Source organism: Citrus clementina, unplaced genomic scaffold, assembly GCF_000493195.1.
Source record: "Citrus clementina cultivar Clemenules unplaced genomic scaffold, Citrus_clementina_v1.0 scaffold_5, whole genome shotgun sequence".
In the NCBI taxonomy this organism is placed as follows: Eukaryota; Viridiplantae; Streptophyta; class Magnoliopsida; order Sapindales; family Rutaceae; genus Citrus; species Citrus x clementina.
Genome location: NW_006262201.1, coordinates 17,441,710 through 17,468,724, shown reverse-complemented (window position 1 = coordinate 17,468,724; position 27,015 = coordinate 17,441,710). Strand labels below are relative to the sequence as shown.

Below are 27,015 nucleotides of genomic sequence, written 5' to 3'. Positions count from 1 at the left end.
TGCTTAGAAGTTCTAGCAGATTATGAATGGTTTCCGTTGGAAACTTATACCAACAATTTATATAAAAATCAGTTATTATAATGTTCCTTGGAAATTACACCAAATAATAACATTCACATGTTCCATAATGTTTTCATTCGATTCCTTCTTCGTCTCTAGGCAAGAAATTTCTATAATTACATTTACATAGATCATGGGAAGAGTGAAATCCATTATATTAACTGGTAGAATATTAACTTTCTTGTGAGGAACGGTTATCTTTTTCTTTGAGATGGAATCTAATTCTTTTCCAGTTCTATTTTTTGCAAAATTCGTAATTAATTAACATATAGCCAAAAATTTCCCTTACGAGTTACGACTTAAGTTCTAAAATATTCCTGGAGTAAAACTAAAATCGATCTTCTTTGTTTCAACAACCCATTTTCTTCCAAAATAAAAGAAGGAAAGATACATCTGCCAGTTCTTTTTCATTATTAGTGGTGTGCAATTAATGCAGTGTAGGATTGGAGAGGGAAGCCATAAGAAAATTGGATTCCTCCATGAAGTCGAACCATTTATCTTTATTTGTTTTTCTTTTAATCGCATGTCGTTAATAATTCAGAGACCGTTTGCAATATTGCGTTGGACAGAATGAAAACTGAAGGGGGGAAAATGTGAAAAAAAAAAAACAGATCTCTGAAACTTAAAGCATTTCATTGATTAAACCAGATTAAAGTTTTTCAATTTCCTATTTGAAAATGAGTTTTCTACGTTATTGTTAATGAAATTGCCATATTTCTCCATTTGTAATTATATAAGCAAATTGCAATATAGTTTTTATATCCTTTTTGGTATTTTCGTAAAAGGAAGTGGAAAATTAAATGAAAATGATTCACCATTCTTCACATTTATTTATTTTGCTAATCTCTCTGCAGTTGAAGCCCATTTTGGCCCAACACGAGGCAGTCGGTTGAAAGAGTGGCAATGATATGAGAGCCATAATCATGTACTAGGAAAGAGTCCGGGTTCAATGGCATAGATGGACACAAAACTAGATTATGCAGTTAATTACGTAGATGTAATTTAAATGGTGCGACAAAAACTAGATCATGCCGTTAATTAAGTGTTTTGATTTCCTTTTTCTCTCACTGCTGTGTGATTGGCTGAAGCTTGTAAATAATATGTGTATCAAAGATGCCCATCTCATTTAAGCATTTTTGTTGAAGAGATGTAGAATCCTATTCATGAAATATGAGAGAACTGGGGAAACCCAACTTAGCTTTTGCCTTCTCTCTCTCTCTCCTCTATGCAAGTATGCCGACTAAAATTTTATTCTCTCTCTCTATAGTTCTGTGTTTTGCATTTTTATTTCTTATGCTCTTTTATTTCTTACCTCTACAGATAGAGTTTGATTACAAGAACAAAAGGATCTGGGAGTGATGATAATTGCAGCCATTCTGAACACATTTTTAAAAACGGTGGAATGAGCGTTTTAATGAGCGCACAGAGAGGGTTATAAATTAAAGAAGCTAACTAGCAAGAATGAATGGTCAATCAGTTACCCACTTACCCCTTATAAGAGGGTCCTAGGTGAGGTACCTGAGAATTAATTACAGTTGTAGGATGAAAAGAATAATTTTGCCCTAAAATTGGATACAACATATTAATATATTTGAGTGATCATATTTGACCTTCTCATTTTATCACATTTATATTAATATCTATTTCGTGCTTATATAAAGTTATTTAAAAGGATAAATATTTTTTAATTATACCCACATAAATTCTACTATTATGTAATTTAATCTAAATCTTTTAACTTCTGAAAAGAATCTCTTCTCAATCAGCATTGATGGGTCAATCTCTTAGTCAAACCCCGAAGCTTTAGAAAATGATGCCGTTTTTTAGAATTAATTTTTTAATTAAAAAAATGCTATTTACATGCATCGGGGATTTAACTTCTGCTTTCTCTTTTCATTTTCGTTTTCTCTTTCTTCCCTACTACAAACCCCTTTAACTGTTTCTTCAATTAGCAAAAGGAGACTGCACCATGAACAATTTATGAAAAAGAAAGTAAGAAGGTAAAGTTCAAAGTTTCAATTACACATTTATGAAAAGGGAAAAAAACACTTGCACATTCATAATCTTCAAATTTTGTCACCCTCTTCTTCATGACATTACACTTCGTTGTTCAACACAAGTGTCAAAAGAAAACAATTCAAAAAGAAAAATCACTTGTAGCAACTACCAAAAATATAAATAAACAAGTAAAAGTCTCTTAATTTGCTTCTCATACTAGCAAAACCGCAATAGAAGCTCATGCAAAGCTTTTGGCTTAGTGACTTACCAAAAAAAAAAAAAATCGAAATATCTCAACTTGCAAGCAAATTAAAAATCAAGTTTCGCAACCAAATCTGTTCTCCGAATATTAAAGAGTTCAATCTCTATTCAAACATGTTGGTTGTAGCTGTCGCGTAATGGCTGTGGGAGTCGTGCTCTGTGTGGAATCATGGTTGTGAGTTGTGGATTGTGAATGGCAATTTTTGGCGTGGATTGTGGATTGTGAATGGCAGTGTCTGGAGCTCAATCGACGAAGGAAAGGAAAGGGGAAATATTTGGCTATGGTTGGAGCTCCATTGACAAAGGAAATGGGAAATATTTGGCAAGCAAAACGGCGTCGTTTTGGCTTTAGTAAAACGCTGCGTTTGATTTTTAGGATTTGACTCGGGATTTGACTTGGGGCAAATATCATTTTCGCTTCTCAAATATAGAGGACGTCTACACCCCCAATATTTAGGAAAATAGTCATGAAGACCTCTAAATTTTCATAAAAGAATACTAAAACCTCTTTTTGATCATAATACCCTTTGACTCTAATAACCTAAATAAATTCACTCAAATGTTTTATAATAAATAGAATTAAAATATTAGAATAAATGCTATAATATATACATTTTAAAATAATTTCATTATTTAAAATAATTGTAATATATTACAATCTATTAGACATATTTTATTATATTAAAGTAAATTTTATAATAAACATAAAGTATATTTTATAATAAACAAAAACATTATATTAAAATAATTTTTATAAACTTTAAATTATTTTGAATATTATGTACAATAATTTTTTAACATTATTAGTACATGGTATTTTTTAATTGTAAAATATATTTAACCCAATTATTTATTTAAATCACTACAATAAATACAAGTACATTATTAAAATAATTATAATAATTTTCATGTTTAAATTTATTTAATATTGTTAGTTTACTAGATAGATTACCTTGTTTATATTATATTTATTTTTATTAAAAGTTTTAAAATTAATTTTTAGTTACTATATTCAAAGGGAATTATAGTTAAAAGAGGATTTTAATGTTCCTATTTTAAATTTTGGGGTCTAAATGACTATTGCCCCAAATCTTAGAGGTGTACATGTCCTTATATATATATATATATATATATACACTTTACTTTTGTAGTTATAAAAGAAATTAGTTCATAGTACTCAATAGATGATGATGAATATTTTCTAGACAAATTGAATAACTTTGATGTTCCAAAGCAAATTGTGTTAATCTAGAGCTTCAAATATTGGGACAAACATAACTCTTGTCGTTTTACTTATTATTATTATTATTATTTTAATTTTTGGATATCTTCACAAATCACTGAGCTCCAATTCATCTCTATAGACTAAAGGAGGAAAAAAAAATTACTTAGTTCATTTGCTTCCTCGTTTTCTCGAGCACAGCCATGGTATGAAGCAAAGCGGGGTTACTTTGCTGGGCCTATGCCGCCTCCTGATGGTCTGATGGGCTTGAGATTTGGAGAAATTTCAGTTTCTAGTCTCATTGAAATTTGTTTGGTATGGAGGAATTATTTTTTCTAGGCTGCAGCTACTTAAAAAAAAAAAAACTGTAGTTTTAAAAATAAAAGTTTATACGTTTAGATATGACTTTTAAATAAAAAATTTGATAAAATAATAAATATATGTTTAAATTTTTCATGGTGTGGTTAAAATGTTGTAAGCCGCTTATTTCATAAGTTTTGACAACAAATGGTGTTTGGTAAATTTTTAAAAAACTACTTATTTTATAAGTTTTTCTATTTTGATACAGTTTTTAAAAGCAGATAATGAGTTACTTTTTATAAGCAACTTATTAAAAATACCTACACATTTAAAATTCTTATTAGTTATTATAACCTTACTATTTTGACGAAAGGACAATTATATCTTATTTTTTCATAAACCTTAATATATACAAAATGAAGACAATTTAAATATATATTTATTTTAGACGTCATATAATATAAACATCACTTTCATAATAAAATTTATCAAATGCATAAACTCTGCTTTTTAAGCTCACAACAATCTTACTAAGACAATTTATCAAAAGTCAACCTACTTTTGTCATCAGCAACGTATTTCATTCGCACGTTAAAAGTAGGTTGTCCCAAATAATTTTGATATTTAGGCCCCGTTTGGGATTGCTTTTGGGAGGGTTAAAAGTGATTTTAAAAATCTAAAAGTTAATTTTGGTGTTTGGTAAAAAAAATCAAAATCACTTTTGCCAAAATCAACTCCTCCTACAGCTAATTTTGAAAAGCAGGGAAGGAGTAACTTTTAGATTCTGATTTTGAGAATCAATTTGATCATTTAATATAATTTCATAAATATCCTTACAATTATTACTTAAACCCGAAATTATCCTTATTTAAATTGAAAACAAAATCAATATTTTAATAATTTTTTATTGTAATTAACCCACGCCTTTCGTTTACCCTATTTCTTCATATTTTGTGTTCTATCAAAACTTATCTAGTGCAACAAAGCAAGATCAAGTACGTGTTCCATCACCATATTCAATAACAGTAAGTGATTTATCACCTTTTTCATGCATATTCAATGTAATTTTATTATAATATTTGTTGTACGTGTACATTTTTATATGTATAAGTAAATTTCATCTTACATTATGTATATTTTAGTCATTTATTTTTTTTACAGCAGTTTAACAATAAGATTTACCAAACACCCATAACTGCTTTAAAAATTTACAGTACTTTTGAAAATAAAATTTACCAAACACTTAACTGATTTTCTTCACAACTAATTATTTTTACAGCACAACTAACATTAATTATTTTAAAAACTGCAGCATTACCAAACTGACCCTTAGTTAAAATTGGGTAACTATGTGATAATTACTCTTGATATTTGCCAGTTCCCACGTCGAATTCTTTCGTCCGGTGGCCGGTTTCGCCTAAAATTATAGAAGCCTTGGATTGCTTTCGCAATAATTTTTTTTTTTAAAAAAAACGGCTATATGACGTGCAGCGGCTGAGTTATAAGTGGACCCGGGTTGAATATTTTAGAAAAGAAAACTTTTAGAAAAGTAACATTCTTTTGTTTGTTTGTGATTATCATTTTCTGAAGTTGTTCACATGAAGACCGCAGGTCTGTATGACTCGGTTCTTGTGAACCATGTGACTCCACGTAGTCACGTTCGTTGGAATGATTGAATTGGCCACGTGTTACACCAAAAAACTAAATGTTCGGTGCCGCCAGCATTTTCTTAAATTAGTCGCCTGAAGATCCGTTTCAAGCAGAATAATAATTCTAATTCCAATTTTATTCTCTTCAGTCTCCAAACATACTCAGTAATTCTGAGCAAAAATTGAAACAAAGCACTCGAAATGGGCAGCGAAAACGAGCACATAGTGATGCTACCATTTATGGCTCATGGCCATCTCATACCATTCTTAGCTCTAGCAAGGCAAATCCACCAAAGCACTGGCTTCAAAATAACCATTGCCAATACTCCTCTCAATATCCAATACCTTCAAAATACCATTTCCTGTAATAATCCCAATTCCTCAGAAAAATTCAACATCAATCTTGTTGAGCTCCCTTTCTGTAGCTCTGACCATGGCTTGCCACCGAACACTGAAAACACCGAGAACTTGTCTTTCGACCTAATCATCAATTTTTTTGCTTCATCACAAAGCCTCAAGACCCCATTATACAATCTTTTAATGGGCATCAAAGAGAAAGAAGGCAAGCCTCCAATTTGTATAATAACAGATATTTTCTTTGGATGGGCTGTGGATGTTGCAAAAAGTGCAGGTACTACTAATGTTACTTTTTCTACTGGTGGAGGTTATGGCACCTTAGCTTATATATCTTTGTGGCTTAATCTTCCTCACAGGAAAACAAACTCTGATGAGTTTACCCTGCCAGGGTTTCCTGAAAGATGCCATTTTCATATCACTCAGTTGCATAAGTATTTGAGAATGGCTGATGGTACTGATGATTGGTCTAAGTTTATGCAGCCACAGATATCACAGTCATTGAAGTCTTATGGGATGTTGTGTAATACTGCTGAAGAGATTGAACCTGGAGCATTGCAATGGCTTAGAAACTACACAAAGCTTCCTGTTTGGGCTATTGGACCTCTGCTTCCTCAATCTTATCTCAAGAAATCGTCCTCATCAGCACCTTCAGGTTCTTCAATTTACAATCAACATTCAGGGAAAAAACCTGGAGTAAATCCTGAGGAGATCATTGAATGGCTTGATTTACGCGATCCTGGCTCTGTTCTTTACATTTCATTTGGTTCACAAAACACAATAAGTTCATCCCAAATGATGGCACTGGCCATTGGTTTGGAAGCAAGTGCTAAATCTTTCATCTGGGTCATTAGGCCGCCTATTGGTTTTGACTTGAGAGGTGAATTTAGATCAGAATGGTTGCCTGAGGGATTTGAAGAAAGAATCAAAGAAGTTAAACAAGGTTTGTTGGTGAGAAACTGGGCACCCCAGTTGGAGATTTTGTCACACAAATCAACAGGAGCATTCTTGAGCCACTGTGGCTGGAATTCAGTGATAGAAAGTTTAAGCCAAGGAGTGCCAGTGATTGGTTGGCCAATGGCAGCAGAGCAGGCTTATAATTCAAAGATGCTTGTTGAGGAAATGGGGGTGGCTGTAGAGTTGACAAGAGGAGTTCAAAGTACGATTGTAGGACACGAGGTGGAAAATGTGATAGAAATGGTGATGGACAAGGCAGGGAAGGGGCAAGAAATGAAGGAGAAAGCTGAAAAAATTGGAAGGCAAATAAGGGGATCAATGATAGAGGATGGAGAAGACAGAGGATCCTCTTTAAAAGGATTGGATGATTTTGTTAGGTCCATTTTGTTAAGAAGACAAGATCAATCGGTGTAATATCCCACATTGCAGACAATTGAGGTAATAAGTCTTCCCCTAACTTAATAATTGTATTTGGAGTTGCAATGTGCAAAGTCTTATCAGTTGTTTGCGTGCGTTACCTTCTTTTTCGAACAATTTGATCATTTCAGGAGTTTCCAATTTCATCTGCTTTTTCTGTGCATTATTATTATAGGCATTCAATATTCATTAATAGAAAGTTTTTGAGACCAATTACGTTATGACACCGAAAAAATGGGTTAGAATGGTTTGAGTCGTGTTTGTGTCAGCCTGGCTAACCACCGTGTCGGGTTTATATCCAAATTTTCTGACACGGTCATAACATAATTAATTATTCAATTAATTATATTAATAGACATTAACCTCGTGATATATTGACATCATTTGTTGACATCTATTTTACCCGATTGGCGAAAGGGTAAACAATAAGCATATACACACAGTTTAATCAGACTATCAGCGCAATGAAACTCCCATCTTTTGTTGTGATTTGTAGAGACGAAATTGAGTAAATGAAATTTAAAAAACACAATAAAATCTAATGAAAGACAACTGTTATATTGTAAACGACATTAATGCGACATTAATGCACTGGAGCAGAATCCGGAATCCATGCATGCAAATTGAAACTATGGTAATGGGTACAGTTACGCCAACAGCCCAACGTGACATGACATGACAAGATTATATTTTCTATATTAATTATGGGAAATTTATAAAAATAGTTAAAAAAATTAAGTGTTTTTTAACTTTAACCCCTCAAAGTTTTTTCTATCATAACTAGCTAAACATCCTATTTTTGGACTACATTACCCTCATCACTTAAACCTTAGCTCAACAACTTAATAAACTTCATCACTCAACAAACTTTACCACTCTCAATAAATTAACAAATTTCATCAAACAAGCATTGCATAATTGAAGATATAATTATCAATTGGAGAGCTTCTTAAGGTTAGTTTATACTCTTACAATAACCTAAACTTTTAATCTATTGATTTTATCATTTGAGTTCGAAATTGAAGTGAGTTTTTATTGCAAATGTTGTTATTTTTCATTAACAAAACAATGTGACTTGTTAAAGTAGTTATTTTGAGTTGAGAAATGAAGATCAATCATTGAAACCCCTGAAAAATCGAGCAAAACAAAAGCCCAGAACAAGTGAGACAGGCGCCTGTCTCACATAAAACCAGCAAGTTTATGTGAGACAGACACCTGTCCCACTTGCATGTCTCACCAAAATATGTGCGACAGGCAAGTGGGACAGGCGCCTGTTGCACATAAAAACCCACTGGTTTTATGTGAGACGGTGCCTATCTCACTTGTTCTCACTAGTTTTATGTGAGACAAGCAAGTGGGACAAACACATGTCTCACTTGTTCCCACTAGTTTTACGTGAGACAGACGCCTATCTCACTTGTTCCCACTGGTTTTATGTGAGACAGGCACATGTCCCACTGCCCGTCTCACTAAATTTGAGCTATTTTCCGAAAGTAATAACTTGGGCTACATGTGTCCGTTTTATGCGTATAATATATCGTTTCGAAGCTTACGATGAGACGAAACAAATCCAAAATTGTATACTTCATTTCATCCACATAAGTTTACTGCATATTCAATTTACTAGGTTTTGTAGCGTGGAATCTTATCTCTTGTTTTTTTTTTATAATTTTTAGGTTTAATGGATTCCGTTGTACTTCAATTATGTTAGCAAATGGCCATACGGAGTACATGAATGCGAAGAATACAACATTTTTAGTTCAGAAAGATTGTACGTTTGAGCAATTTCTGGCAAGGATGTATGAAGTTTTACAGATAAATCCTAATGAATATAGTTTGACGATGAAGACAACTTTGAGGTCTAGTAACACAATGTATCGTGCATGTTCACTACCTATGGGCATATTTAATGATGAAATGGTTAATGTTGTGCTGCACATGGCCTCTGATGTGGTCAATTATGGATGCATCCCTATATTTGTCACCACATATCCTCGAGTTCCGGCCGAAAATCCTGAGCCACTTATGAAAAGTGAAATTTTGTTTAGAGCAAACGAATCTGTCCCCGATTTTGAGGAAGAGGTGTTACCACAACAAATATCGTTCCAGCAACGTTACTCACCAGTCAACGAAAACAATGACATTATTGATGATAATGCCATTACGTTAGCGGATGTTGAAGAAGATGTGTTATCATTAGGGACGTCGTTAGGGCAACATTACTCTCCATTTCACAATAATGAGTTCCGCAGTTATGATGATCCTGGTTATGACACCAACAACACAGAAGCTGATAATGCTTATTTGGAACCGTTCAATAGTGTGCAAGGCATGAACTCCAATACTGAAGTTGATGATAGGGGCATTGGTCATTCCGATATTCCTATCAATGATGAGGATGAGCATCAATATGATATTCCTATTAATAATAGAGACAACCGACCTATTCCTCCGATGGCCCGTTCGAGGAAGAGGACAACAGTTAATCCCCTGGTGAGTCTTGCTCCAGTTTTGCCTTCAAACTTGGTTGCTCCAAACTTAGTTAGAAGCTGTAATTCTGCTGACATTGGTGTGGGAAAGTTGTTCGCTGAGAAGAATGAGTTAATACTGGAATTGCGCAAAGTGGCCTTGTGGGAAAAGTTTGATTTCAAGATTGCACGGTCCATAACGACACGCTTTGAGGCTCATTGTTCTTCGGAATCATGTAATTGGCGTCTTCGCGCAACGAGAGGTTCAGATGAGCAGAATGTTCCTTGGGTAGTGAGAAGAGTTGACAATGTTCATACGTGCTCTAATGAGGTTTTGCCTAGTGGCCTCCGTCAAGTTAGGAGTTGGGTTGTTGGCCATCTTATCGTAAGAATACGGTGTCCAGTTAACATATCAACAAGCATATCGGGCTAAAGAAGTTGGTTTTGAAATAGTACGAGGGAACCCTGCAGAGTCATACAACTTACTTCCCAAATACTCTCACGTTTTGACCAAGCAAATGAGGGCACAGTGATACACCTTCAGCGGGATGAAGATGATAATTTCTTATACTACTTTGTTGCACTTGGATATTCCATCAAGGGCTTCACGCAGTACATTAGGTCTGTGATCACTGTAGATGGCACTAATTTAAAGGGGCTATATCGTGGAAGCATGTTTGTAGCAACATGTCTGGATGGTAATAATCAATTGTATCTGTTAGCTATTGGGGTCATGGATTCAGAAAATAATGATGCTTGGGAATGGTTTATGACGAAGTACACTGAGTGATTGGCGATAGGCCAGAGTTAGTATTTATCTCTCAGTGATGCATTGCCATCAAGAGAGCCGTTTTAAAAGCATTTCATATTGCTGCTCATGGAGTTTGTTTTTACCATGTCAAAGGCAACATTAAGTCTAAATTCAGGATGTCCAAAGCTATTTGGGATCAAATCGAGCCAGCCTTTATTAATGCAGCAAATGAATATAGACATGAAGAATTTAAAAGACAACTTGAAGGGTTGTGGATGCTCCACTCGGGCGCGGCTGATTACTTAGAGAATAATGTGGGTACGTGTAATTGGGCAAGATCTGAATTTGAAGGTAGGAGATACATCATACTTACCACTAACATTGCGGAAAGCGTGAATTCTTTAATGAGGGAACCGCATAAATTTTCTGTAACTCATCTTGTTGATCACTTTAGAAAAACATTACAGCAATGGTTTTATGATAGGAAAATTGTGGCTGAATCGATGAGCACTCGTCTAACAACGTGGGCAGATGAGATAGTCGGCGAAAGGAGAATTTTGGCCGAAAGAATGACCGTTCGGCCTGTGTCTTAGCATCGATTTCATGTTTTAGGTGGTGGTATGAAGGAAGGGATAGTTGACATTCATGAAAGAATTTGCTCCTGTAGAGTATTCCAACTCGATCAGCTAGTTTGTGCTCATGCAATTGCTGTTTGTCTATCCGTCCGTGTGGATTATATAAGTCTTTGCTCTGATTATTACTCTAAACATTCATTGGTCATGGCATATGCAGAACCAGTGGAGCCGGTTGGTGACATGACAGATTGGGACATTCTAGAAGAAATCCAGGAAATCAGAGTTAACCCACTGATCAAAGCACCACCACCTGGTCGTCGTCCAGAGTTAAGAATTCCTTCTATCGGTGAGGATGTTAATCGAAGAACTGTGAGATGCGGTCGATGCAACCAACCAAGTCATAACCGTAAGAGATGTAAAAATCTCATTGTGTCGAATCCAAACTGATTGTATCATTGTAACTAATTATGGATTCTGAACTCTTATTATAATTTATTTTACAATTATATGTAATGAGGTATATTATTTTATGTTCATTTGCATAATGAGTACTAAAGTAGATCAACAATTACTTATAACTAAATATATGAATATATCAAAAGTTTATATCTATTAGAAAAACAATCTAATAGATACATCAAGTCTGAACACAATACAATGACTTACAAGGCAATATCGGCCGTGAATATATCTACAACAATTTTCTTCCTGAAGTAATGCCCGTGGCTACTATCAAAATCAAGTTTTAGCCCGAACATAAAATACATTGTAAACATTAACATAAATACGCCGCAATCACCACTTCCAGGTTCTTGTTGGGGCACATCCTTAACGATTCTTATTTTCCAAGGGTTGGCACTCTACAGCTCAGGTCGGATGTTGTAGAATCCAACATCTTGAAGTCATTGAGGGAAGACAACTTGAAGAGGTTTGAATTTACGCAAATATATTTTGTCATTGCGAAAGGTAACCAACGAGTCGTAAATCTGCACCCTCTTCGCGCGAAGGTCCGCTCGAGCTAGTACCCAATGATCGCCGCCTATATTCACAGGGATGAATATCTACATAAATAAAATGTTAAATTAGTATATTTTATACACAATTACCATAAGATTGAGTGACAATTCTTACCATATCGACGTCCATAAACAGTTTGGACATGATATCTTCCCGCCCATCCATATAGCTGTTAAAGTTGCTGCCATATTGTAATGAATGGACATCACAACTACCATTGTTCCATAATTACTTTAGGAACACTTATTACACGATGAGTAGAAAATTAATAACATTTCGAGATATTTAAAACATCGAAATTATAGTTAATGATTATAGAGTTCGTAAACATGCCCAAAAATATGTATCTGTATGTGTGACACGCTGCGGTAGTGCATTTGGAAATCGTCGTTGCTTCTCACTGATAAAGCGGTAAAATGTGTGAATATGTTGTGAAGGGATTAAACAAAGTAAATTTAGAACATAATCCCTGCCAGTGGAAATATGAACAATACTGTAATGTACTGACCATTAAACACACTTACCTCGTCACCAAGCCACCCCATCGAAGCATTGCCCATTAGTATTTCAAAGAAATTTCGGGACTGTTGGACGGGCCGATCCACGAAAATTTTGCCAGCAAACTACTGATCAAACTCCTTACATAGCCTTGAATGTTCTAGTCCCCTAAGCGGATTCATATTCACACTCGATCTTTCATCAATTTCATAGTCCATAATGTTGAGTGCGGGTAGAGGCCTGACATTCCTAACTCTCTTGAAAGGAGGAATAAAGTAAGGACTGCCAAAGATATACGACGGTCTGTACGGACGTCCAAACTTACTAACGCTGGGAGGTGCCTCCGTGAATATCTGTACACTGTCACCACTTATGTCCCCATAGAGACTGTACAACGACATGGGGGTGTGCTCGTCGTCATTACCAACATCAGTATGCGTACCGTAGCCAGCATCAACATTCGGACCATAGCCATCTGGGGCCTGTTGTTTCGAGGGGATGAACATAATATAATTTCGGGTTTGAAATCATAATAACATAACAAAAGCATATGAAACTTGCTCACCATTCAGTACTCTATCAGCAAAGTAAAACATGGTGATTTTTAGCGCATCGGTGTCATCCATAGTCTTGAAGTCTAAGTTCATAAATCTTTCCTCGAACTGGCCAATATTTATATCGCGATTCCTCCCTCCAAAATACTTCTTAAGTAACTTATGCATTGTTTTATGCTTCGTCAGGACGACATTTTTGCCATAGCAAAGTCTCGTTACTAGGCACCACTCTCCAATCGATAGCCGTATCAAATGGTCGCCAACTTGAAACCATAACACATTTTTTTCATTTCCAGCGCCATGAGACAATTGCCGAAGCAATATATTGTGCACAATTACGCCACTGAACGGATAGCTTCGACACTGTAGGTGAAACGACCCACCCTGCAACCCCCCAGGGCGAGTCTATCTCAACTCGTAAAATCGAAACGACACTATTTACGATATCTAAAAATTCTATAAAAATTTCGGCAGAATCTCCCTTATAAATTAAACATTCCCAATCCTGCAAATTACAAAACAACACTCCCAAAATAATTCAATATTCATCCATCCTCCATAACCAACTTCTCAAGTCAACATATCAAATATCGCCTAAATCATCCTAATATTAAAATACAGTGGTTATCCTTAATTACAAAATATAATAAATAAATACGACTCGCAATATTCCAAATATCGCAATTATTAAATCTGCGACTCCTAGCACCATCACGTGACCACAATTTCAAAACTAACATTCGTTACTGAGTCGACTGATATACCTGTAAATCTCCTGTGGGGGGGAAAATATAATAAAAACGGAATGAGTATAAAACTCAGTGAACTTAGTGAGTGGATAGTAATTTTAATAAAAAAAATCAATTCTTTTAAAATGATTTAATCTTTCTCAAATCAATTTCATCAAAATATCACAAGAACTTACATAAACTTATTTAATTCAAATCAGTCACTGAAATAGTATATTACATAAATCTGCATAAAATTGATGGAAACATGATAAGTATCATATCAAATACTGAATACCAAAACTATCATCAAACAAGTACCCAGGGGAATAATCTTATCATATCCGGACCTCGACGGACGGGCAATGACGCACTATCTGGGTAACGTCACGCCCCGGAGCTACAATGGATAGATGGGGAAAATCTCATAGCTCATGTCATATCCGGACCTCAACGGACGGGTAATGACGCACTATCTGGGTAACGTCACGCCCCGGAGCTACAACGGATAGACAAGGAAATACTACCTCATATCTCATCATATCTGTGCATGCATAATCTAGTCCCCAAAGGACAAAAGCGCCCAAGCACACGGCCCAAAGCCTCTGTGTGTACTCAGACGGGCCCCAAAGGCCTGTATCTCATCTGTATCTCAACTGTTTGTATCTCATATCTGTATCACTGTATCTCTGTATCTCAATAACTAATCTGTATCCCATATCTGTATCACTGTATCTCTGTAACTGATCTGTATCCCATATCTATATCACTATATCTCTGTAACTGATCTGTATCTCATATCTGTATCTCTGTATTTCAATAACTGATATGTATCTCAGTATATGGAGGCAAGGGTACTGTCTAATGATTTCAAAAATAATCACTATACTCATCCTTTTAACCATACTTACCATATTTAAATACACTTTTCTTATCTTTAAAATATTATCATGCTCATTCAAAGTCACATATACAAAATCATTAACCAAACATTTTAATATAATATCAACACGTGAATAAAATCCATTTCGAGGAAATCACATTAAATTCATTTCAAGAAATCATTAAATCAAAACATTTAAAATACTTATTCCGCAAACATGCTTTACTATCATAATTAACTCTAAAAATAGGTTTCGTATATTCCACTCACAGTGACAACGTCCAGACTCGGTGTCGACAACGTCCGCGGGTTGATTCTCGTTCGCGAATCCTCCTAATCAAGGAAACGACATAATCATTTTCCGTAAATTGAAGTACAACTAATTTATATAATAAATCTCGAAACGAATATCTATCGACAATAAACTATTCCCGCATGCACAAAATTACCGAAATACCCCTACATACCAAAATTACCAAAATGCCCCTATCATCATTATTTTACCAACTTATCCTCAGACATCATTATTTTACCAAATTATCCTCAGAATCTTTAATTACCAAATTGTCCTCAATTCAGATCACATAAATAACCACAATGTCAAAAATTACGAAATTACCCTCGGAGCGTAAATTTACAAAATGTCCTTAATGACTTAAATTACCGAATTACCATCGTAATCTCAAATTATCTCACTGCCCTAACTCAAAATTACCAAATTGTCCACTGATTCATAAATTACAAATTCAACCTCAAGTTTTATGAATTTACCGAATTGCCCTTGAATTCAATTTTACCAAAATACCCTCATATCAAAATTACCAAATTAACCTCAAAATCATAAATTACCAAATTTATCCTCAATTACAGCAATTACTAAAATACCCACAAAATCTGAAATTACAAATTTGCCCTTAGACTGTGAAATTACCAAAATACCCTTGCCGGACAACGGTCACCGGAATTCATCCGACGGCGACGGGAAGCTCAGAACTGAAAGTTCAAGCCACGCTGAGTCCAATGGTGGCGGTGGTGACCTCCCATGCGCAGCGATGGCTCCGGATCGAGCTCCCGAAGTCGTGAAACCATCAATGGCCGATCAACGGCAAAACAACGTCCCTGGCATCAGTGGTTAGTCGGAAAATGATGCTGGTGACATGAGGAGTAGAACCAGCTAGAAGTGTGCCCAAACTCCGGCGAAATCGACGGCGGCGAAAACGGGTTTGGCCGCGAGTTTTCGAGTTGAAATCGCCGGCGTTCTGGTCGGTTTCCGGTGACTAGGATGGCATGGATACGTTGCTCGTCTCTCAAGCTTCAAATCGGTACCAAGCACGGCCGGTGAGGTGGCCGGAATCGGGAGATATCGCCGGGTCAAGGTCGCGGGTTTCCGGGTCGGATCCGGGTCAAACCAAGTCAAACACTCTCTTCCTCTCTCTCTCGTCTCTTCTCTCTCTCTCTCTCTATATGTATATCTGGGTGGAGGGTCAAAAAATTGGGTCTAGGGTATTACAGTAGGAAATGCCTAAATATATTTTCTTTGAACAATTGCAACTGTTGCTTTGTTAATTTTTCCCGGATGGCATTAACAACGACATCTAATTTGCACATACTCGTGATACGCCTGGGAAAGTGATCAGCATTAGGTATCTTCATCATTCCTGGTTCTTTTCTTGGTCCGGGTGGGTTATGCAATGGTATTTTTTATTTGCCCATTTATCTGGTACAAGTTAAAAGTATTACATGTTAATAAATTATGAACAAAAGCAAAAAAAAAAAAGGGCAGCACCACTCGCGCTGTCTCTTGGTGCGACGGGGTGCTTGTCGCACCAAGAGGCTGCGCCAAGCGCGCGTAGGCTGGCACGCAGCTCGCTCGCGGCATGCGCATCTCGCGCACGAGGCAGCAACTGTTGCACGCGAGATGCGCGCGGCATGCGCCTATCCCTTTCCCTTCCCTTTCTCTTCACTTTCTCTTCCCTTTCCTTTCCCACATGCATCTCACCCACCACCGCCATTAAACACCAACAACAGCCCAAACAACAACAACAACAACAACGACAATAACAACTCACCTAGGGTTTCCAATTTTTGTCTTTGATTTTGGAGATCTCCAAAGATTTTCAACGTGATTTAGCTTGTTTCAGCCGCCGACAACTTCCTCCGCTGCCGATCTATGCCACTGACGATGTATACGGGATTCCGGTGATGAGATTTTGGTGACAGGGGGAGGAATTTGGTTGAGGGAAACGTGAGAATGATGAGGGCAATTTCGTCCACAATTTGGTGATTTGGCTAATGTTGATAGAAAAAATTTGGGGGGGTTAAAATTGAAAAACGCTAAAATTGTATGGCTATTTTTGTAAATTTCCCATTAATTATAGGTTAATGAACTAAACTGATATTTTTGTCAATAGTAGTTAACACGTACATCAGCTACAAGGGATATGACAGAGTCCTATAAAAAATAATAATAAAAGAAATCATTAATTAAAGATCTCCAACGCTTCTCCATAACCCCAAATTACAATCTGTTGAAAAGGTCTCAACTATTTTATCTCCAAACTCACAATTGTATTACCAACTTTTATTTTTATTTTTAGGAAAGTAAACCTTGCATTATGAGTTAAAAATAGTCAATAATACACTGCTACAAGAAGGCTCAAATGCAATACTTAGGATAACTTAAGTTTCAAGTCTCGTTCACTATAGATTTTTTTCTTTATAACCGAATTGAAGAGTGGTTTCACACATTAAGTCTCAAAAGGCATTGGAAAACATTTTATGGAATGACTACCTAACTCAAATTTATAAGGTGAAATCACATTTCATCAAAAAAGAAAAGAAAAAAAAGGAAGACACTATAATGCCCCCTACAACTATACCCACACCTACAACAACCATTTCAACCACAGTACAACAAGACAATTTAGCATCGTAATACAACCTCACAATCTGAACTTAAAATCCAGTGACATTATTAAAAGGAAAAACCCGCAACAAATTGCTCTCCTAGGTGATTCACTAATAAACCCACGACGAGTTATCAGAAACCTTAGCACATAAACTATTAGAACCACTCAATGCCTCTAACACATGCATACCCTCTTCGATTTGCCACTGGGGCGATGATACACTTTTCTGTTAGAAATCAGGAAATGTACCAATGGTTGAGCACCCTTCGAGCGAGTGATGACTCCAGAATAAGAAAGAAAAGAGAATAAGACAGAGATCATAAAGAGAAGGAATTTTTCATTCATCAGCATGCCTTACACAATATTCCTTTTTGGGATATATAGCCCGTGACTCCTCTAGAGCATTAATCTAAGGATAAAAACAAACATGAGCTGGCAGTTGTAAAATATCTAAAACAAAATTTAAATAATAGCTAAGAAGAATTATCCATCCATCCTTGCTGTCATGGTTCACGTGAGGTAGTCTTTCATCCAGTCTGGTTGTTTCTTGGTTCTCTCAGGTCTAGAATTGAGTTGTTGATTTGCTTCTGTAAAATCATTACTAGGCTCCTTGTCCACGGGCTTGGCTCCTTCTTCCTCTCTTGGCAAAATGGTCAGTGGATCTAATTTGATTGGCAAGCTCGTATCATTCCCCCTCTCTTGGAAAGTGCAAAGCAAGATATTGTTGACAAAAAGCTCCAAAATTTTCCCAGGTTACGTTTTAAGGAGAGCTACTTGTCCACTGCACAAAGACTTGTGGGACCAATTTTCCTTTGCTGTAACACTGTGCGAGTAGCATAAATAACTGTTGGTAAAGACAAGGGGTGATTGTCGATGTTGTATTTTGGTAGTGGAGAAATTTTGAGAAGAGTGGAGCCATGAAATGGTTTAAGTAAGGAAACATGAAAAACATGATGAATTTTCGATGCCGGAGGTAACTCAAGCTTATAAGCAATAGGACCTATGCGAGCGATTACTGTAAAAGGTCCATAGTAGCGTTTGGCCAATTTATGACATGAATGTGAAGCTACTGTGTACTGGCAGTACGATTGAAGCTTGACCAGCACCTTATCTCCAACAGAAAACTGAACTTCTCGGCGATGAGTATTAACTTTTTGGGTCATTCGATGTTGAGCTTGACGCAAGTTATCTTTCAAAGATTTCAACAGTTTATCACGCTCGAGAAGGATTTCATCCAAAGCTTGGATTGAAGTAGAGCTTTTCACATAAGGAGGAATTGTGGGCGGAAGTCTACCAAACAATGCCTGATATGGAGTCATGTTTAAACCGCTATGGTAGCTGGAATTGTAACAGAATTCTGGCCAACTAAGAAGTGAAACCTAAGTCTTCAGTTTGTCTTGTGTGAAGGCACGAAGATATTGCTCAAGACTGCGATTGACAACCTCCATCTGGCCATCTGTTTGCGGATGATAGGCCGTGCTGTGGTGTAGAGAGGTGCCACTAAGAGTCAACAACCGATCCCAAAACTGACTCAAGAACACAGGATCGCGATCCGAAATAATAAAGCTAGGGAAGCCATGAATTTTAACCACAATGTCAATAAATAACTCTGTAATTTTATGGGCCGTGAAGTTACCTGGTAATAGACCGAAATGGGTCGATTTCGTCAGCCTATCTACCACAACCAAAATAGCAGAATAACCGTGAGACAAAGGCAGTCCTGTGATGAAATCCATAGTGATTTTGTCCCAAACCAAACTTGGAATAGGTAATGGTTAAAGAAGACCAGCATAGGCTTTAGTTGAATACTTTGTTTGTTGACATATTAAGCATTCTATGACAAATTTTTCAATATCACTCCGCATGTGAAACCAAAAGAAATTGGCTGACAATCTAATGTAAGTCTTGTTGATGCCAACGTGCCCTGCCAATGGGGTTGAATGAAACTCCTTTAATAAGGCTGCTTTCGAAGAAGATTCAACACTAATTTAATATTTTCCTTTGTAGAGAAGTATTCCATTATGAATGGAATAGTCAGCCGTGAACTGCCCTGAAGAAACTTGGTGATGAAGCTTGAGAAGGTCATGACAAATCGAATTTTCCCGCAATAATTCCTTAAGGAGATTGAAGGAAGGGCTACTATGAAGAAATAAACAAAAAGAGCTCGCATACTTGTTTTCAATTGGCTCTATTTCTTTGGAGGCTGCATGGACTCGGGATAAGGCATTAGTCGTTCGGTTTGTAGGCCCGGTTTATACTCAATCCGAAATTGAAAACCAAGTAACTTCCGCAGATAAACTTGCTGATCAGGAGTCTGGATCACTTGTTGTAGTAGTTCCTTGATGTTTCGATGGTCTGTGCGTATTACAAAGAACCTGCCCAAGAGGTATTGCCGCCATTTGGAGACTGCTTCTACAATCGCATGCAATTCTTTTAAGTAAGTGGATGAAGCTCTTAGTTTTGGCCCAATTGTTTTTTGCTGAAATAAGCCACTGGATAGCCCTATTGCATAAGGACTACTCCAATTCCTAAGTTACTGGCATCTGATTCAATCACGAACTCAGAATCAAAATTGGGTAATTTGAGCACCGGAGCTTGAACCATTGCTTGCTTAAGGGATTCAAATGTTGTTGTGGCTTCAGGATTCCGTTGAAATGCATCTTTACATAACAAGTCGGTTAAAGGAGCGGCCAAGGAAACGTAGCCATGAATGAACCGTCGGTAGTAGCCCGTAAGGCCAAGGAAATCTCTCAACTGCTTGGTAGTTTGCGGCAGTGGCCACTCGAGCATGGCGGTCACCTTTTGGGGATCAGCTTGCACTCCCATAATAGAAATAATGTGACCAAGATATTTAATGCTTGATTTACAAAAGAGACATTTGCTCAATTTAACAAAAAAATTAATGAATTTGCAAACATAATAGTACCTGTTCAAGGTGAATTAAATGGTCAGCCATGGTAGCGCTATAAACCAAGATGTCGTCGAAGAAGACGATCACAAATTTTCGAAGATAGGCAGCAAATATCTGATTCATAGTGGCTTGGAACGTCGAGGGCGCATTCGTCAAACCAAACGGCATAACAAGAAATTCATAATGGCCTTTATGTGTCTGAAATGCCGTTTTGTAAATGTCTCAAGAGCGGACTTGAATCTGATGGTATCCAGCTCTCAAGTCTAATTTACTGAAGACCGTAGCCTTGCCAAGTTCATCAAAGAGTTCGTCAACAGTAGGAATCAAAAATTTATCTGGGATTGTAACTACATTTAGAGCACGATAATCCACACAAAAGTGATATGTGCCATCTTTCTTTTTCACTAAAAGCACTGGGGAAGAGAAAGGACTTTGGCTGGGTCATATGATTCCTTGGTCAGACATCTTTTTAATTAGTTTCTTCATTTCATTCTTCTAGAAGTGTGGATATCGGTAGGGGCATACATTGATAGGGGAAGTGTTTGGAAGGAGGTGTATTTTGTGGTCTATAATTCTGTGTGGTGGAAGGGTTGTGGGTGATAAAAATAGATGATGATATTAGTGGAGAAGGTCACGGAATTGGGGTGGTAAATCAGTTGGAAATTCTAATTGGGAAGGAGGTGTTTGTCTTGGAGAGGACTCTATTGGCAATGAAGATAAAGGTTGAAGAGCACAAAAACTTGAAATTGCAATGCTGTGGACCAGTGCCCTAAATTGATTATAAGTGACTAAAGTTGGAGATGTAGATACGTCACCTCGAAGAATAATCGATTTTTCATTAAAAGAAAATTCCATGGAGAGCGCCGAATAATCATGCGATACCCTCCCTAATTGTTGCAACCACTGTATCCCAAGAACAATGTCAACTCCCTTGATAGGCAAGACAAAAAGGTCCAATGGAAACTTTGTGCCTTGTAGTGTTAAGTGAACTTGCTGACAAAATTGAGTGCACAACAAAAAATCACCATTTCCTATGTAGACGCGAAATGGTGTTGTTGGCTGAATGGCGATGTCGGCGCATTCCGCCACTGATGGCTTGATAAAGTTATGAGTGCTACCATTGTCGATTAATACTTGGAAGGTGTGGTATCCAATCCTGCCCTGTAAACGAAGGGAACGAGGATTTGCTTGTCCAGCGAGAGCATTTAGACTTGAGATATCGCCAGTGACAGCGGATTCGTCTTCGTCTGGTGGTTCCCCTTTTTTGGTCGGGTCTAAATTATCATCGTCGGCTCTGATAAGTAACAAGAACCAGTGACAGTAACGGTGATTGGGATTGTACTTCTGGTCACAAGAGTAACAGAGACCTTTCTCGCGTCTCTCGTGTAGCTCAGTAGGGGATAATTGACGGATGGGTAAATTTGGAGTGGGGAGAAGTGCGGGTAAAATGTTTGTTTTATTGTTAATGTGTGGTGGTGGAGGTTTTGATGATGGTGGGTTAGCACTTATGGTGGAGGAAATTGGAAGGGAAGGCATGGGTAAAGGAACGGTTTTGGTTTATGTGTTTGTAATGGAAGGAAATATTGACTGTGGCTGCCATTTAGACTAGGAGCAATTGTGTTGTTTAGTGTCATTAAATTTGGCTTTAAGCGCTCGAGCCATAGCAAAGGTTTCCACGAGTGTTGCTGGCCGATTAAAGAGAAGTTCTCGCCTGATGTCCTGCTGCAGGCCGGTTATGAAAAAAACTGATGAGAAGTTGCTCGGAAACGCCATTAACTCTGTTCATGAGTTATTCAAAAGCCGATTGAAATTCAACGACAGTGGTGGTTTGGGTGAGTTTAGACAGCTCGCCTTGTGGATCATCATAAAGGGTAGTTGCAAAACGATACTTCAGATTAGCCAAAAATTCTTTCCAAGTTGTGAGTAAATTGTTGGATTTCATCCACTGATACTAGCCTACTGCTCGACCCTCCATGTGAAAGGAAACGATACGGAGGCATTGATGTTCTGGAGTACCATGAAACTCGAAAAACTCCTCCACTCGAAATAATCAGCCGTATGGATCAGAGCCATCAAAACGTGGAACTTCCATCTTCATGGATTTGACCATAGGAGAGATATCTCGCTCGTCGAATGGAATAGATGAAAGTGGTGGCACTACTAGTGGTTGTTTTAAAGAACCAGCCACATTTGTTGGAGACTCACGTATTTTAGATAGAAATTCAGCAAAACGGGAATCTACTGCAGTCATAAATTGCTGCATCATCTAGTGAAAGGATAAGGCTTGTTTGTCAATTTTCTCACTAAGTTCCTTTAATGTGATGCTCTCATTAGAATCGGCCATGGAAAGAGTCAATGAAAGCACCAATGATATACTTTTCTACTAGAAATCAAGAAATGTACCAATGGTTGAACACTCTTCGAGCGAGTGACGGCTCCATAATAAGAAAGAAAAGAGAATAAGACAGAGATTAGAAAGAGAAGGAATTTTTTATTCATCAGCATGCCTTACACAATATTCTTTTTTGGGATATATAGCCCGTGACTCCTCTAGAGCATTCTAAGGATAAAAACAAACATGAGCTGGCAATTGTAAAATATCTAAAACAGAATTTAAATAATAGCTAAGAAGAATTATCCATCCATCATTGCTGCCATGGTTTACGTGAGATAGTCTTTCATCCAGCCTGACTGTTTCTTGGTTCTCTCAGGTCTAGAATTGAGCTGTTGATTTGCTTCTGCAAAATCATTACTGGGCTCCTTGTCCACGGGCTTGGCTCCTTCTTCCTCTCTTGGCAAAATGGTCAGTGGATCCAATTTGATTGGCAAGCTCGTATCAGCGACACCATCAACAGTTACCCAAACTACCTCCTGGAATCGCAGAGACAACAACCAGCAAACTGAACACCAACCAACAGTAACAAATAATAATCTAGAAATACAAATATAAAGATACAATAATGGAAATAAATGAAAAGTAGAGATAAAAACAGAAAAATAAAATAAAAACGAAAAAATTTAAAAATACCAGTACCGGCCAGAGAGAGGAGACGCCCTCCTCGTTCGGGAACGCCGGCATGAGTTTCAACAATTACAATAAACGAGGTTGCTGGCTGCTAACTTCTTCCGGAATATGGCGATGACGACCAAAAAAGTTGGGGTGATCAGTGGATCTGAAAGCTTTAAGAGCAGTGAGATTACTGTTGCCGTCAGTGCGCCTTATGCACAGTGGTTTGACCAGAAACGATGATGTCTCACCACCTTGACAGTGGAACGGCCGGGATGTGGTGGCTTTGCTGAAGGTTGACGGCAGAGGAACGGCAGCTGCTGCTAATGATTGGTGCGCGACTGATGGTTGAAAAACAAGAACTGCTGGTTAGTTGTGGCGAGGGTGTGGCTGCTAAGGTTTCGTGCGACTACTCTTCTTTTTGGGTCAATATTCTTAAGTACCTTGCAATCACTCTACCAATTTCTAGTTAAGAGCCAGTGCACTTTCGGATTAATTCTTGTCTAATTTAGAACAAGAATTAAAGACTGTTAAATAGAAACGGTTTCCATTTTAATTAATCTAATTTTTTTATTTAGTTTCTATCCGACATTTACTGTGATAGGCAATGAAATTGGTGCAAATAAATTACGGACCAACATTGTTTAATCTCATTGGACAGATCGTTATAACTCAATAGTACAGCAGGTAAAATATCTTTTTCAAAATCTTCCACCTGCCAAATTTCACTATCTAAGATATTTTGCCACTCTTCTCTAGTTTTTTTAACCACAACAAACCCCAGATAGTTTTAGCCGCAAGTGGCAACATTCTGGTTTAGACAATTATTTCTACCAATTTCTTCTAATTGTTCGCACTCTAAACGAGATCGATTGAGAAAAGCAAATCGTTTAAATAGCGACAACATTCTGGTTTAGACAATTCTTTAATGAAGATAAGATAGAATTATTAATGCGTTGATGAAGTGAATTCAGTTCACCTAAATTAGGAGTAGAACCTTCTAAATTTTCGATGATGGCTTTCGCAATTCGAAACTCATCGAAAGGGTCCGAAACACAAACCCAGATCCTAACATTAAAATTGTTGATTACATCTGCATCGTTGTAAGCCAATTGAGCAAGAGTTGTCTTTCCGATACCACCCATCCCTACGAGAGAGATGAGTTGGATGGCATTTGGTTGTTCAGCAGTTTCACTTAACAACTTGCCCTTCAGAGCATTTTTCTCCTCATTTCGACCACACACTTCAGACACATTAATTAAGGCAGTACTTTGCGTCCTCTCAGATTTATCCTCCTTACTTCTAGTGACACTCAAATTAAAAGTATCTTTCTGGCTAGCAATATCATCTAAAGTTTCATTCATTTCTTTTATCTTTTTAGCAATATCACAACACAGAAAGAGTTGTTTGAAACCAAAGCAAGAGGCAGCAGGAAAGAAAGAGATGCATACCTTCTGCAGGAAAGAAAGAGCATTATCAGCATCAACTCCCTCGATTTGCAGTTTGAGCCTGGCAGTATTCCACTCATCCAATACATCTTCAGTGTCGTAGGATGCGTGTTTGAGCTTGTCTAAAGAAATTTCAGAAATATGTTTTCACTACAACTGTTAGATGCATGAATAAAACAGAGGACGATACAACATCAGATTTGACCACTGATTGAATTGCTGTTCATATGACTGCAGTTAAAAAAAAAAAAAAACATCGATGAATACCAAAACACAAGTCACTGTCGTTAATATTTCTCTTATTAACGCAGGTGAGATTACCTTGATGAATGGAGGCGGTTGGTGTGTTCACTGGGCTCAAAGTACATGACTGCTGGAGATGATGCTGCTTTTGGAATGATAGGTTGGGCTGAGAGTTTCATGCAATCATTGTTTCCCAGGTGGTTGTAGCTAACAGATAATTTGGCACCCACCAGCCAATCAATTTCATCACAATCAGAAACCATCTTTTTCCATAAAGTGCTTATAACGATCAAAACTATATATATACCTGATTCCAGCCCTTACAAGAAAATAAACCATAACAGACTTCATCTTTGTCTTGCCAATCTTCAATTCTTCATCTCTTCTACTGTTGCTCCGAATGGCGAAAACAATAAGCGCTGCAAACAAAAACGAAGTTAAACAAAAGAAAGGCACAATCTTTTGCTTGTCTAAAAAACTTCAACCGAACAACAAAGCAAAGAGCAAGGTTATCAAATTTAAGAACCTAAAATCTCAGCCTCCTTAATTTTCTCCAAAGAAGCAAGAAGGTTCACCATTGTACCTTCTCCATCATAAGATCCAACTCTATTTAATGATTCTTTAGTGAGCCAAAAAATTGGCTTGTTGCACTTTGTCCTTTGTGGCACAGGAGATTCATCTGAGAACAAAAATTAAATCAATAAAGTGACTCGCACTTGATTAAGATTTAATCAAAAAATTTAATAAGAAACTCTTGATTGCTATGAAGCCAACAGTGAGAGTTCACTGTTCCTACGCCACCCCACAGGCATACTCTAAAAATAAGCCAAAAAAAAAAATCCGAAGAAATTCTGATTTCCAAATTGACCGACCAAAGTTAAAAAATGAAAAGAATAAGAATCTACAGAGCAGTACAAACCAATTCAATTTAAGATGAACAATCTACAGAACCATGAGATTTGTGGAATCATTTGAATCCTCTTCAACACTATCCTACCGACTTTATTTCAGACGACAATCAGAACATGCTTTAACATTCCTAAATCTAACTTTCGAGCCAATAAGGTTGACTAATAATTCAGAATATGGATAATATAGAAACTTGAATAGAACTCCTCCCATATCATTCAATCCTGTCTCAGGTATGTAGTATTCCCAATAGCACAGAGTGTAACTAATTAAAGGTAATTGCTGGCTTGCTGTATCCTCTTTGGCCTAACCTTTCTTGTTTTATAGAAAAATTATATGAATTTTGAATCTAGACAAACTTGCCTCTAAATATTCTACTTTGAGTGCAGACGATGTTTTATCTTAGTATTTGCAGCAAAACTTAAATAATTTAAGGTCAAGTAGTTGCTTTGATTAAAGATTAAAATATGGTCAAAGCGATAGGTAAGTCAAAAGTGAAATTAAAAAAGATTAAAAAGTGTTGCATATACTTGACCAAATAATATATGTGATACAGAATTAGATGCAATATATTTTCTACATACAAATAAGAAAAAAGAAGAAAGAAAAGAAATTAACTGAGATTGATGGGAACCACAGCCATTTTCTTGTGATGAATATATTACAGATGAAAATTTCTGCTTATACCAGCAGAAGTGTTGCAAAAACTGATAGCGGTAAAGTCATGAAATATTAATATGAATATACCATTAATTTCTCCAAAATGAATTTTACTTGCATCGTACTAGTTATAGAGGAAATCCTAAAGTACTTATCCACTGAAAAAGAAATAATCGGTGTGATTATAGGATTCAAACAATTAAATTCATCAAGTAAAAAAGTTAAAGAAGAGAAGA

General features: G+C 36.8%; 2 protein-coding genes and 1 long non-coding RNA gene across 3 annotated transcripts; 2 read left to right on the top strand and 1 right to left on the bottom strand.

Moving 5' to 3' along the window:
• The first annotated feature begins 5,568 nt into the window (after positions 1-5,568).
• Positions 5,569-7,441, top strand: LOC18041695 (UDP-glycosyltransferase 92A1). The gene has a single exon (XM_006432126.2). The coding sequence runs from the start codon at positions 5,692-5,694 to the stop codon at positions 7,213-7,215; it is 1,524 nt and encodes a 507-aa protein (XP_006432189.1). The 5' UTR covers positions 5,569-5,691; the 3' UTR covers positions 7,216-7,441.
• Positions 7,442-10,613: 3,172 nt separating this feature from the next.
• Positions 10,614-11,459, top strand: LOC112097984. Its single transcript, XM_024183583.1, has 2 exons — positions 10,614-10,788; positions 11,050-11,459. Exons 1-2 carry the CDS (start codon positions 10,614-10,616, stop codon positions 11,457-11,459), a joined length of 585 nt encoding a protein of 194 aa, XP_024039351.1.
• A 13,517-nt stretch (positions 11,460-24,976) lies between these two features.
• LOC112097762 lies at positions 24,977-25,613 on the bottom strand. Its single transcript, XR_002905244.1, has 3 exons — positions 25,518-25,613; positions 25,289-25,417; positions 24,977-25,089 (listed from the first exon to the last, which is right to left on the bottom strand). It is a non-coding gene; the product is annotated as an uncharacterized LOC112097762 (long non-coding RNA).
• Positions 25,614-27,015: the final 1,402 nt, after the last annotated feature.

Bases quoted from the DNA above. Each gene is read 5' to 3' on its own strand.
- LOC18041695 (XM_006432126.2), top strand. From the start codon at position 5,692: ATGGGCAGCGAAAACGAGCACATAGTGATGCTACCATTTATGGCTCAT.
- LOC112097984 (XM_024183583.1), top strand. From the start codon at position 10,614: ATGTCCAAAGCTATTTGGGATCAAATCGAGCCAGCCTTTATTAATGCA. The intron at 10,789-11,049 runs GTAGGAGATACA...TTCATGTTTTAG, and splicing joins GGCAAGATCTGAATTTGAAG to GTGGTGGTATGAAGGAAGGG.